Source organism: Staurois parvus, unplaced genomic scaffold (genome assembly GCF_062004578.1).
Source record: "Staurois parvus isolate SC_StPar_1 unplaced genomic scaffold, SC_StPar_1.0 ptg000145l, whole genome shotgun sequence".
In the NCBI taxonomy this organism is placed as follows: Eukaryota; Metazoa; Chordata; class Amphibia; order Anura; family Ranidae; genus Staurois; species Staurois parvus.
In genome coordinates, this window is record NW_028317941.1 from 23,052,801 (window position 1) to 23,066,848 (window position 14,048).

Below are 14,048 nucleotides of genomic sequence, written 5' to 3' on the forward strand. Positions count from 1 at the left end.
GCCGTCTTCTCTCCCTGGTGCCGGCATCTTTAGTGTGGGCACCCGGCTGTGACAGCTTGGGGCTTCAAAGCTGGGTGCCCACTGCGCACGCGCGAGAAGCGCTGCGCTTTGTGGCCCCGTAGTCTTCTGGGACCTGTCACGTGTCCCAGAAGACTACAGGGAGGGAGGACAACTTTCGCTCGCCTAGGCGATCGCAGCGGAAGTGGGAGCAGTTACCTGACAAATTCCCCGCTCCCCAAAGGTCCGTAGTCTGTGGTCAACTCCTGTACCGTGTCCGCAGTCTCTGGTCATCTCCTGTACCGTGTCCGCAGTCTCTGGTCATCCCCTGTACTATGTCCGCAGTCTCTGGTCATCCCCTGTACTGTGTCCGCAGTCTCTGGTCATCCCCTGTACTGTGTCCGCAGTCTCTGGTCATCCCCTGTACTGTGTCCGCAGTCTCTGGTCATGTCCTGTACTATATATCTGCAGTCTCTGGTCATCTCCTGTAGTACATCCACAGTCTCTGGTAATTTCCTGTACTAGGTCTACAGTCCATTGGTTCAGAATATTTTTTTCTGGTTTTCCTCCTCTAAAACCTAGGTGCGTCTTATGGAGCAAAAAATACGGTACCTGATACATTTATTATGCAAAGTAGTGACACAATTAGGCTCCATGCATACTGGGCGTTTTAAGAACGCTGGTAGCGATAGCTGTGTAAGTCATACTAAAATGTGAGTTTTCAGCGTTTTTGCATTAGTTTTTAACCGCGTTTGTGGTTATTTTTACCAAAAAAAAAAAACTGTCCAAAAACACTGGTTTGCCTGTTTGAGCGTTTTTACAGCTAAAAAACTCCTCTAGAAACCCTCTAGTTCTGGGGGTTTTTTCAGCCACAAAATGCTGATTACAGCCCATGGACACATAGGATAACATGCTGGGGAGTTTACTGGCTGTAGAAAAAAACCCGCCAAGAGCCAAAAACAGCAGCTGTAAAAACATCCAGTGTGCATGAGGATTTATTTGCAAATTAAGCTGTTTCCTTCAGTAAAGTCTGTGCAAAAGTTTTACAGACCTGTGCATCTGTATTCCTGGGCAGCCAAATGTGAGCTTGGAAATTTTAAAGAAGTGAAAAACTGAAGACAGTTTTCCACTGTAAACAGATGCATAATTAAGGCTACTTTCACGTTGCTCCATTGTAAAAACACAGTAAAAAATCGTATCTGTTTTTGCTACATTTCTGGTACATTTTTCACCTGACATGCATAAAAAGCACTAAAAACGCTACTGTGGGTGCATTCTTGATGAATTTTTACCATCTTTTCCACTTGTTTCAATGGGGAGGAGCATTTCGGGTGCATTTTTTTACAGCACCAAACACAAAGCAAGCAGGACTTTTAAAAACGCAACAGACTGGTGTGAAAAGTTCAATAGGATATAATGGTTATTCGTTTTTCTTCCGCTTTTTTTTTTTTTAAATGCAAAAATGGAAGAAAAACTGATCTAGGAAGCCTAGGAAGTGGTCAGGGTCATGTTTTATTTAGTCAAAGGAAGAATTTATGCCTGTAATTTTATAATAAATGTCCCATGATGCATCTCACTGTTCAGGTTTAGAATTGCTTTGCCTTGCAACAAAATTGATAAATGACCCCCCCCCCCCAATCCAACATTAAAGCTGGCCATACACTGTATGAATTGTGGCCAGTTTTTGAGGAACCCTGTGGGCCACCTCCTGCCAGGCATCCATTGATTGAATCATCAATGGAGCTGGGCAGAAAATTGTCAGCTGAAAACCAGCTGCATCCAATCACATTCAGTTGCTGTTCCTCTATTTTGACAGTTGGTGGATGGATGGAGGAATTTGTTGGATTTTTTTCATTCAGCCTGCAGGATGAACTTAAAAAAAAATCTGTGTGTTTATGGCCAAATTTACAAATCTAGATCAAGCCATGATCTAGTTTATATTTATGATACATTTTATCTATTTTGCATCACAGAGGAGAAAAGGGTACAGGGAAGGGTTCTCAAACAAATGTTGATTGTGATTAGCTATTAAATAGCTAGTTGATTAGAAGCCCATCCTATTTCTTTCAGACGGTTATTCTGAGATCAGGAGTCTCCAATGGTGGGGGTAATTAGAAACATGGATATGAATGAATGTGACAGTATGGCATAAGGCCCAGTCTGAGCTGCTATATATGTGTACAGCTGTTCTTAAGTAATTTTCAGATAATCTCAACTGCAACAAGACAATGACATGCAGAAAAATAAACACAGGGATAACATATTGCAAAGATCTTTCACCTGGCTTTAATTCTGATTAACCATTCTTACAAAGTGACAATATCTGCGTTCTTCTGATTTATGAGCTACTGTACAGTTGAATCTTTCATACCGGATTATGATTTTTATCACAGCAAAATGCTATCCAAATTTACATACTTTTTCACAAATACAGTGGTTGGTATTCATCAATGCACTAATCCAGCCCATGTAAAAAGGTTTTCCTCCATGAGACCATAACAATTGTAAAAGCAGCTTAAAAGGGAATCTATAGGTAGTTTTAAATATGTTTGTAATTGCAGTAAAAATGAATGGCAACAATTGCTAATCGAAAATACAGGCTGTGCATCCTGCTTGGTAAGGTGACAAAATGACTATGTTCCTGTTCTATTTGCTCCTAATACAAGTATGACAGTCTGCTCTGACTGACTGAAGACAATAGAACATCTTTTCTGGTAATCTCATTAGTTCTTTACCAAGTTACACTTGTCTCACAGATAGGAGAATTTGAAATCTGTAAATAAAATCAACAAAACACTGAAAAGCCAGTATTGTAAAACTAGAAGTCACACCTAAAATTGTTTTCAGGTAAATGGTAAAATGAAAGAAACTTGCAATGTATGTTGAAAATACACGATAGCTTCCCTTTTAACACTACACTTCATATATTGAAATGACTCAAATTTACTTGACACCCTTAAATGTAAAAGTAATCTTAGATGTAGCCCTTAGTTGAAGCAGATTAGTGCAATGACAATTTACTTCCAACATTCAGCAGAATGTACGTTGTGAGAGCAATTCTGAAAAGAAAATACAATGAATGTTTCATTGAACATTTTAAATAATTTACAGGATTTGAATGCTCAAGTAACATGAAGGTAACAGACACTGGAAACAAACATCTTCTTGGCAAGATATTTTAACTGTTAATCAGATTGATTAGGAAACCAAAAAAATTACATTGTCCTTTACATAAGAAACCTACTTAGCAACATCATGTAATTAGGTTTCACTAGCACCAGTAATTTCTCCATCCATTTATTTTAAAAAAGGATGGGAGGCTGTGATCTTAGAGTGTAATTGATATGCAAAAAATACTAAAGATAATTCACAAGTTCATTGTGAACAATAGAGTTCAAATGAACTGTCATCAGAGTTCAGTCATCTGTTTCATGTAATGTTGCAAGAGGTAATATAAATAAATTTATTTAACTCTAGTCCGATTTCTTTATAAGATGTACTCAAATTTTTCAGTCATCAAATGCTTCATTACTGAAATATATAAGTTGTACATGAGGCAGTCTTCAGCCATGATATCTATTGACATGTAAGCCACATTACATATATTAAGAAACAAACTGTGTAACAGATTTAAAGAAGGACTCAGAGAAAAAAAAATAGCACAGAACAAAATAAATTTGATTTTATTTATACTTTCATGGTGATTTTTTTTCACTATTTTTATTCACTACCTTTATCCTACCCAACCATCCTTGAGCAATTATTTTTTTTATGGAAGTTTACAATGAACTTGAGAATTTACAAGACAATATATGTAAAATAATATAAAATAATAGTTAGGACATTGGAGATAACAAAGCATGTTGGATGAAGACATTGCATTTTTTGGTTAACTGGCACAAATTTTTAGAACCGCGTGTCACTCTCCTTCACTACCTCCCAAATGGGTAAATACAGGGCTCCAACCCAGATGGAACAGTCTTTTTTAATTTTACAGGAACTTATTACGCAAGTATTACTTGGAGATGCTTTCACTGTTTATTTAAGAAAAGTAAGATTAAAAATGAAAATAAATGTAACAAGATATTATAAACAATATTTTAGATGTGTGGCTTTAGGTAGGAAGCAGATTGAATATCTCCACCCAACAATGCCTATATTTCTCTATGAAAGTGACTATTTCACCTGGTGCCTTCTGCATAAAAATATATATATATATATTTAAATAACTGTTGAATAACCCATTATGATTACTTGTTGTAGACCTTGTGCTTCAAATTTTTGGGATTATGTTGTGCCAATAAAATGAGAACAGAAAAAAGGTAAAAATTAACCCGTTAGCAACTTCCTTGAGACCAAATATAATATGAATTACTAGACAAACTACCTGTACAATCATCCACTGTGCCACCAGAATTAAATTTATTTCCTAGTCACAATAAATGAATGATCGAAAGGCATATGATTGAACACATAAAAGAAATAATTTCTAAAAAATAAAAAATATTGGTCAGGTTAAGCTTTGAGTTCATTCAGAATTTACAGGGCTATGGTTTCTCTTTTAACTTTCATTCATATGGAATATTCTTGATTTTCGTAGAGGTCCCCAAAAACCTTTTATTATATAACTATTAAAATGTTGTGCATTGTTAACAATTACATATGCATAAGAGGAAAAAAAATTCCTTACAACTTAATTATACATTAATACTCTCTTGACAACACAGACCCAAAATGGAGGGAAAACAGGAAAATAAAAAAAATTGATATAACCCTTCCCTGTTTACAACAAAAATTAAATTGAGACAAAATTACAAACACATTTCACTACATGATTAATAATAAAAATCAGCTTTTTTCTTTTTATAAAGTTGCCCAAAATGCAAGGGATGTGCATAGGTTCACAACTCGGTTATAATAATTTTATTTAACTCCCTCGGGTACGGTTTCCCATGAACGGAATGTATGTTTCTGTAAGTTACAGTTTTGTTCAACACAGACACACCAACAGTATAAACGCTTGCGACTGTCCACATGCATTAAGACCCGGTTTGAAATCTCTATATTGTTTACAGACCTCTTCAAAGAGACAGTATCAAATAAAGTTATTATTGTATGCAGTAAATGAAAAAGGCCGTTAAATACGTGGTATCTCCTCTTTCAATAGATGAAGGCTATTTAGTGTAAATAAATTAAATATGCCTTTACTATTGGCCCACTGACTTGAAAAAGACTCTTAAACATAGTGTTTCACCCCTGCTAAATTAATGAAAATTCCCATTATTAAAATAGATTATAGAAAGCAGCATATCACTTGTGCAGTTTTTGGAGGCCTTTGAAAAAAAGCTATGGTTGTAAAAATATAACATTCCAAAGAACTGAATAATGCAGATATTAAAAAATGTAAGGTTTAACACAATAAAGAAAAAAATAAAAAAAGATACTGTCTCTTTAAAATGTAAATTTGCTCAGTTCATTTCCATCTATTAGGACATAACAATAATTATAAATTCAGGTCACACTACATTTAGGTAGTCTCTAGGGGCCAAGACCAGTTGACATAATGCCAACAAAGAGGTTTCTCCAAGTACTGCACGAGGTGGTTTAGAAGTAATAAAATGCCAAAAGTTCTCTTGAAAGTGGTCTAATAGACCCAGGACACTGGAACCCACTGTGGTGCTGTGCACACAAGCTCAATGGCTTCCTCCAGATGTCTAATAGTTTCATCAATTTCATTGTTAATAATTGTTAGATCAAAGTAGTGTGCATATGTTCTCTGGAGGATCTCGGACTCTTTCTGCAGGCGTTGAAGAGACTCATCCTGTAAAATGAAAAAGTAAAGACAAAATCAGTAACTACAATCCAAAAAATCTGAGTTTAGAACACATTTCACGTCTAAGAGATTAAACTATGAACCAGTGATTGAGATTTCCAGGCCAAGTTATCAGCAACCATAACACGTTTGTATGAATATATCCCCCTCCCCTTCTTTAACAAATATTCATATTTTGAAACAACCCCCTTCTTATTTGTTGAATATGAAAGAATGCTAAAAGAAAATATTTAATGCAAAGTCATTTACATATTTAGAAACACATACTAATCCACAGTTGCATTATGAACCTATGTAGATAGGCTTTTGTTTGAATTAGAACTGCTTCTTTCCCCATACAAGTCAATGAAATGCAAAAGCAGCTTGATGCAGCTTTGAAGGCCAACTGTAGGTCAAAGGTACCAGTCAATTAATTACTATTGTTATACAGAATTTATATAGCACCAACAGTTTGTGCAGCGCTTTACAAAATACATTTTAAAAAAACTCAAAAGCATCTTAAACTTATATCAACTTAAAAAAAGAATGTGTATTTGTAAGAGCTGCATTTGCCCATCGACACAAGACAATGTTGGTCATCACAGGCCATAGATGGTATCCCCAAATATACACAGGAAGAAGGGTTAGCACTTTCCAATAGCATTGGGAATATTAAACTAAAAGATCCAACTATTCACAGTTCATGACACTAATCACAGTGGGCCACATCCTATAATGTTCTGATAATCTGATCAAAAAACTATTTTAAAAAAAACATAACTTTAAATGCAAAGTTCATATAGATTTGGCAGCTCACAAGCTGTCATTTTTCTGCAATTTCAAATCAACATAATCAGTAGTTAAGCTAATTGAAAAGTATAAATGTAATCCTTTTCAACACGGCAAACAGTGAATAATGCAGGAAAAATGGTGTTTGTGAAGCACATCATAATAATACAGAAAAATAATCCCAAGCACAGTTCACTTCTATTTTGTGTCATAACCTTTTCTTCTACGCACGTCAAGTAATTATATGAGATATCAGAACAATGTGATGGATATAGGGAAAACACTAAACACATTTGTGAGACAGGACAAGACAGTGATAGCAAGCAGAAAGGTAGCTAAGTCACGTAATGGGAAAAGGCAGCTAACTGTGCCATGTAATATATGAAGGCATTCTAGAAGAAGTGCTAAAAGTTAGTGTGGCATTACATTAGCAACATGGAATTTTCACTTAGCAGACTTAGTACTGTGGAAATACGACAGGTTTAAGTGGACACAAATTCTAACATATGATTAGAAAAACTGTAATGAGCCATCTATGTTTATTTATTCAATTTCTGTAATATGAATTATATGCTCTGGTGCAATTAAGTAATTCTATATGAATGCTACAGTGCACACAAAACTACTGCAGAATATTTTGGCAACCATAGGCTTGTTCTTAAAGAAGAAGTAGGGTCAAAGCTCTTTTTGGCCCTACGTCAACTGGGGATCAGAGGAGTGCGTTTTGTTCTGCACTCCTGTGACCCGTATTCAGCTGCTTCAGACTCTACAGAGACCCCGAAATTAAAGTTGGGATCAACCCAAATGTCTGGACTGCGGGCTGGCTCAGCAGTCTGAGCCGCCTGCTCCCTGTGCTGCTCACAGAAGACCTGAGCAATCAGCAGTCTTTGATCGCTCAGTTCTCAAAGTAGAGGGGGGGACAGATGCAGCATTGGATCGATGCTATATTTACCTAGGTGAGCATAAATGTTTGTTTTCTTCATATCCCGAACTTCTCTTTTACGTTTTTATTGATATTAAACAGACCCATTGATATAAAAGTTTAATAAGTAATAACAAAGGTTCATCTAATGTGAGATTTCAATTGCTTAGGAGCATAATGTTGATAAACTAATTTCCATCTCCGTTAAATAGACTTCAGGGTACTGGGTACAGCTGGTGAAATTCACACTAAAGCACATTTCACACGGTGGGTCTGATCAGGTCCGCTGGTCAGTTTTTTAGGTGGACCTGATTAGATGGTCCATTCACCCCCATGGACAGGTGGGTGTAAATAAGCTTGTGTTTGTTTACACCCACCCACCTCTGAATCCGATCTGCTAAAAAAAAAAAAAAAGGAAGAGCGAAGGAGAGTCTATTTACACCCGTCCCAAGTGGATACGGATATGTCATCTCTGCCTGAGTCTGCCCCATCTGGAAAGATCCTAAAGATCAGAAATGGGCTGTGTACTTGGACTATGCAACTCTTTTCTAATTTTAGAAGCAGGTTTTAAAATTTTCCTACTTTGTTAACAAGAAAAACTGAATGTTGCAGAATTTGCAAATATTTTTACATGTACTTGAATATTCATCTCTCAGATGGTTATAAAGCTGATTAAGTGGCATGCTGTTTTCATAACAGCAAGCATTGAAATCACCCCAAACAGTATATAACAGAAACCGAGATTTTGCACCGCAAGCCACTCCACGACTAGTGGCTAATGTCAATGTTCTGATGCATTTTTACTAAGAGTTGCATCATATGTTGTGGTTTATACGAACGCATAAAGTAAACATGCAAAAGTATAACAGAGTGGTCCAGTGACGTGGAAATCTACACTTCTAACAGGCTAGGCTGAAAAGAATCCACAAGTGAAAATCATCAGCTATACATTTTGCAAAGTAGAAGCTACCTAACTGGAAATCTAATGTTGACCAATCCTGCTGAACTGGCTGAAATTCAAACCGTGTGTGACCCTGTGGGCACTACTCTCATGGTTTAACAAACTTTGATAGAAAAACTAAAAGAGGCGGGAGAAAAACTGTCAAACAGTGACTGCGTCCAAGCAGATGTAGTCATTGTTTGGGAATTCAAAACACCTACAGATTTCCCCCATGCATTCGGTTTAGCCAAATCATGGTGAGGACCACGTGCTGCAAACAAAGGATCATTTAGTGATAGCAATATACAAAGCTTTCCAGGCATTTATAATAAAAATAAAGGATACCCTTCACTAAGAATTTAAAGGGCAGTTGCAATTAACATTAAAAACCATAGATGCCCATATATCCCTAAACAGTGACTCCACTGCTGTATCAAGTGGTCCTCTAGCCTGTAAATTTCTTATGTGATCAAGTTGGTTGACTGCCCTCTTTGTAGACAAGACTCGCTATAGAAGATAACAGGGCTGCCTGGCATAAGCACCAAATTTATAATGGGACTGCTATTATCTTCTATAGTGATGCCCGTCTACAGTGTGCATGCTGGGCTATATATACTGCAATCTGGTATTTACACAGAGGAAGAGCAGTGCTAAATGTAGCCATGCACTCAGTGTTATTAACATTGTACATCCAATTACAGTTTGTAATGCTGAGGACAAGATGGGGACTATATCCATGTCTCATTGTTAAATACATATATCCCCCATTTTTTCCCCCAACAAAATATAACGATCTTAACACAATACTTAAAAAGCAACAGACAAGGAGACAAGGCATCTAACTAGCAAAGTCTACAAAAGCTAGCACTTAGGTTCTGCTTTACAAACTCCTCTCTGGTACTTACAGGTAATTTTCTGCACCATCGTGGAAGCTTAGTAAAATTTGCAAGTGTGTAAGTAAAAGGGAAAGAATAATTCAGGAAAACACAAAACAAAATTAAAGTAGAACATAAACCACTGAATAAAAGAAATAAAAACATTTAAGTGGACAACCACCCAAAACTATTACTTTAGCCTACAGTGATAGGGCAGCCTTTAAGTAAAATGAAACAAATCAATGTTGTCCTATATGAAGGTACACATTACCCTGATCCTACTATTATTTCCATCAGCATTGTCAGAATCCCACTGATTTCATGGGAATCTGACAGACTGGCACAACAGCAGAAAACTCATAAAAAGTATTGCTTTATTAGCAAATAAAAAAATGTTTTTATTCCATGTAAGTGCAATACTGTTTGTTTTTGGTAATAAAGCAATACTTTTCAATATGCGAGGTTCCTCTTTCTCTTCTTTGCTCTGTGTACAAACCAAGGATACGTCTGCAGCTACCATAAGGGGCCGTGATACATGTTCACTGGGGAGCTGGATGAAGACCATCGGGGGGAGCTGACCCTCATGAGCCAGGATACATGGGAAACATGCCTTATTGACTTGATTTTTAAAGCAAGAGGTTAAAGTTGTCGGGTGAGTGCGGTGTGAAATCTCTGTGGTCCCCCAGTGGATGAACCCCAACTTGAGAACACATCCCTGAAGCACTTTATTCGGCACTATTTGTTGGACTTTTTATCCACTGAGGACTATTATAAGGATATAAGATTCTGATTATATTTTTGACTCATTTTATTATTTATTTTTCATTTAAATGGAGGTAGCACTGTTACCCTGGGGGTTATATGTTTTATGTGAGATTTTTGGTTTACATAGGCAGTGCAGTTTTATTTATGATGTCACCTTATCTTTGGTATGAGAGTAGTTTTAGAATTCTATATTAATTGCTTCACTATATAAAACTTTTCTCCTCAAAAATAAATATTTTGGAAAACAATTATTGTAAAGTTCAACCACCAAAAAAAAAACAACTGTGGAATAAATGAACATCTTTAAATTATTGTAAAGATTACATAACCGAACAGTGAAAAACAGGAATAGTAAGCTTACCTCACTGATGCTCGGGGTAATTGTAGGTGCAGCAATAAAGACCACAAAAGGAGCAAATTCTGCTGTTCTCAGGACTTTAAGAGCCTAGAAATAAGGAATCCAACCAATCAGATTCAGATCATCTACAAGACACTTTCCTGTTTACCTATCCTTTACCAATTAGAATGCAAAAAAAAGATCTCAAACATGCCAGTGCACAATGTGAGTACAACACTTGTGCGCTGGTGTGAGCTGTGAAACAAACTGCTGTTTGATGAATTGTTAAAGTGCATTGCAATGCATTTTTTTACAAAACAGAAACCTGAAAAACAGTTTAAAAATAAGATACAGCATATAAAATAATTATCTATCTACTTAGTGTAAGGGCAATCAAAATATAGAACCACAAAATGAACCTTCCAGAGTCCTTGTGAAAAACATAACTTATATTTCTTTTATTGCACAATCATATACTGTAGTCAGCATAAATGAGTACACCCCAACAGATTTGTCAGAAAACCTTTACTTTCCTTTCAGAATCAAGATTTTCTATGGGACATTATACTCCAAATACTCCCACAAATGCGGGCCATTGATTGCAAAAGAGATTTGTTAATTTGCACATACAAAAAAGTATTTTTCCTAACAAATTCATTCAAGACCATGTTGCAAAAATGAATACATCCAGAAGAGAAATGTCATAAGGCCTGAGAAAGAAAATAATTTCTTTACACAAGAAAGGTGAAATCTACAAGAAGATCAACAAAGCTTTAGTTATCAGTCAGAACACTGTTGCAAAAGTGCTACAAAAATTTAACAAAGATGGAACTGCAACCATCTCACATAGACGTCCAGGCCATTCAAGGAAGTTAACTCCTCAATAAGAGCGTCTTCTAATGAGAAAGGTTGAAGAAAATCACCATGTAAATTCAGTGCAGTTAGCTAAAGAAGTAGAAAGCCAAACTGGGGTGATTGTTTCCCGTGACACAATATGGCATACACTGCAGAGGAGTGGCATGCATGAGTGTTGTCCACGAAGGAAGCCTCTCCTAAAAGCCATGCACAAAAAAGCCCTCCTAGAATTTGCCAGGGCCTAAGCTGAAAAAGAAGACTACTGGGACTCTGTACTCTGGAGTGATGATACCAAGATAAATGTTTTTGTAACGGATTGCTTCAAAACGGTATGGCGTCGCAAATGTGAAAAGTACAAAAAAAATTGCATGGTGCCTACAGTGAAGCATGGTGGTGTCATTCTCTGGGGCTGCTTAAGTGCTGCTGGTATCGGGGAGCTAAATTTCATTGATGGTATCCTGAATTCACAGATGTACTGCTCTATATTTAAAAAGAAGATGCTACTATCACTCCGTGCCCTTGGTCATTGTGCATTTTTCCAACATGACAATAATCCAAAACACACATCTAAGATCACTGTTGCATTTTTGAAGAACAACAGGGTGAAAGTGGTTCAATGGCGAAGTATGTCCCCTGATCTGAACCCAATTGAACACCTATGGGGAATTTTGAAGAGACAAGTTGAGCATCACTCTCCATCCTGCATCTAGGCTCCAAAAGAGGTCATCCTTGAAGAATGGAAAAAGATACACTATATTGCCAAAAGTATTAGGACACCCCTGCAAATCACTGGATTCAGATGTTCCAATCACCTCCATGGCCAAAGGTGTATAAAATCAAGCACCTAGGCATGCAGACTGCTTCTGCTAACATTTGTGAAAGAATGGGTCGCTCTCAGGAGCTCAGTGAATTCAAGCGCCGTACCGTAATAGGTTGCCACCTGTGCAAGAAGTCCATGAAATTTACTTGCTACTAAATATTCCAATGTCAACTGTTAGTGGTATTATAACAAAGTGGAAGCAACTGGGAACAGCAACTCAGCCACAAAGTGGTAGGCCATGTAAAATGGCAGAGCGGTGTAAGCACATGCTGAAGCGAACAGTGTGCAAAAGTCAACAACTGTCTGCAGAGTCAATAGCGAAAGACCTCCAAACTTCATGTGGCCTTCAGTTTAGCACAACAGTGCATAGAGAGCTTCATGGAATGGGTTTCCATGGCTGAGCAGCTGCATCCAAGCCTTACATCTCCAACTGGGATGCCATTAAAGTTTATGTGCCAATACTTTTGGCAATATAGTGTAGATGCTGCAATATGTCGTCTTGTTCTTTCCATGCCTAGAAGACTTGGTGCTGTCCTCACAAATCATGGAGGTCATACAAAATACTAGATATAGTAGTTTTTGTTGTGGGGTGTATTAATTTTTGCATCAACTAATTTGAGTAAATCTGAAGATTTTGTAATCCAAGTTATATTATTAACCTTGCTTTCATGTAGTGAGCTAAACAAATGTTCTATAAAACTTAACTGTCAAAATTTTAGAAATTGTTCTTGTGTTTATTGAGATATTGATTAAAATCTTACTTTTCAAAAGAGGTGTACTCATTTATGCTGAGCAGTTTGTGTGTGTGTGTGTATGTGTGTGTGTATATATATATATATATATATATATATATATATATATATATAAAAATTCCAGATGAATGCCTCTCTATGAATATATGGATATTTCCGTATTCACATATTGATGGTATGCTACTTGGACTGTGGTATTTTTCAACTTTTAATCATTTGCTGAAAGGACAATGGCATGCATGAAGCTTTTAATAACAACAAGGCGTAAAGGAAAGAGACATTTAGCAAAAACAGCAAGTGCTTCAACTGTAGCTGCACTAAAATATGCTGAAGGCAGAAATAAAAAAAAAAAGATAAACTTGGGATATAAACGTTACCTGAGGTTCTACATCAAGTATTGCAATAAGTCCCTGCTCATGGATCTTTCGTATTGTTTCCAGTTTTGTCCCATACATAGCATCCTCATGGCTGCCATATTCCAAGTATTCATTGTTGGAGATATCTTGCATCATTTGGTCATGAGATACAAAGAAGTAATTCTTCCCATTTTCTTCATCTTTCTTTGGAGGTCTTGTTGTGTCTAAAATTTGAAACAAAATCATTACCTTCTGTATTCTTCAGTACTCTTGCAAAAGTACTGACATTTTTATTAAAAATCACAAACATATCTATTAGCCTAACAGGGGTGTCCACATACATTTTTTCTATCAATGATCCTTATTGTTTTATTTTGTATATTGCTATGTGGATTAAAGCAAGTCTTTCCATACAAAAAAAAAAAAAAGAGAAATGTATAGCATTGCATAGCAAACGCCCCAATACACCTGAAACTCAGAGTGCACAGAAATGAAAATATACCTGCATGTTGAGCGAAATGCGGTGGCTGCAATTGCTAACCCACTCCTGAAAATGCTAGTGACCTGACTGCTTCTGGCTTCAAAACCTTGAGTCACTGACCCAGAACACGCATGAAATAGGTAAAGTCAGAACTCATATTTCGCATAGAAGTTGCAGGGCAGTGCTTTAGAAATGTTTTGAAGCTACTGGACCAGCACAGAAGCCAAGTAACCAGCATTTTCAGAAGGAGAAGTCAGCAATGGCAGCCAATGTGTTCCCTAGTACATGCTGCCTTTAAACATGAAGTGCAGGTGTTTATTAACCAGCAGTTAAACAGCAGACTGTTT

General features: G+C 36.8%; 1 protein-coding gene across 9 annotated transcripts in view; it reads right to left on the reverse strand.

Moving 5' to 3' along the window:
* Positions 1-2,260: 2,260 nt before the first annotated feature.
* Positions 2,261-14,048, reverse strand: part of CASK (calcium/calmodulin dependent serine protein kinase) — a 325,007-nt gene continuing 313,219 nt past the window's right edge. For all 9 annotated transcript variants that reach the window (XM_089673937.1, XM_089673942.1, XM_089673939.1 and 6 more), the window contains 3 exons: positions 13,242-13,444; positions 10,462-10,545; positions 2,261-5,818 (listed from right to left, as the gene is read on the reverse strand). In XM_089673937.1, the coding sequence (XP_089530063.1) occupies positions 5,642-5,818; positions 10,462-10,545; positions 13,242-13,444 (464 nt within the window). In that variant the 3' untranslated portion in view covers positions 2,261-5,641. The remainder of the gene's footprint in view (positions 5,819-10,461; positions 10,546-13,241; positions 13,445-14,048) is intronic.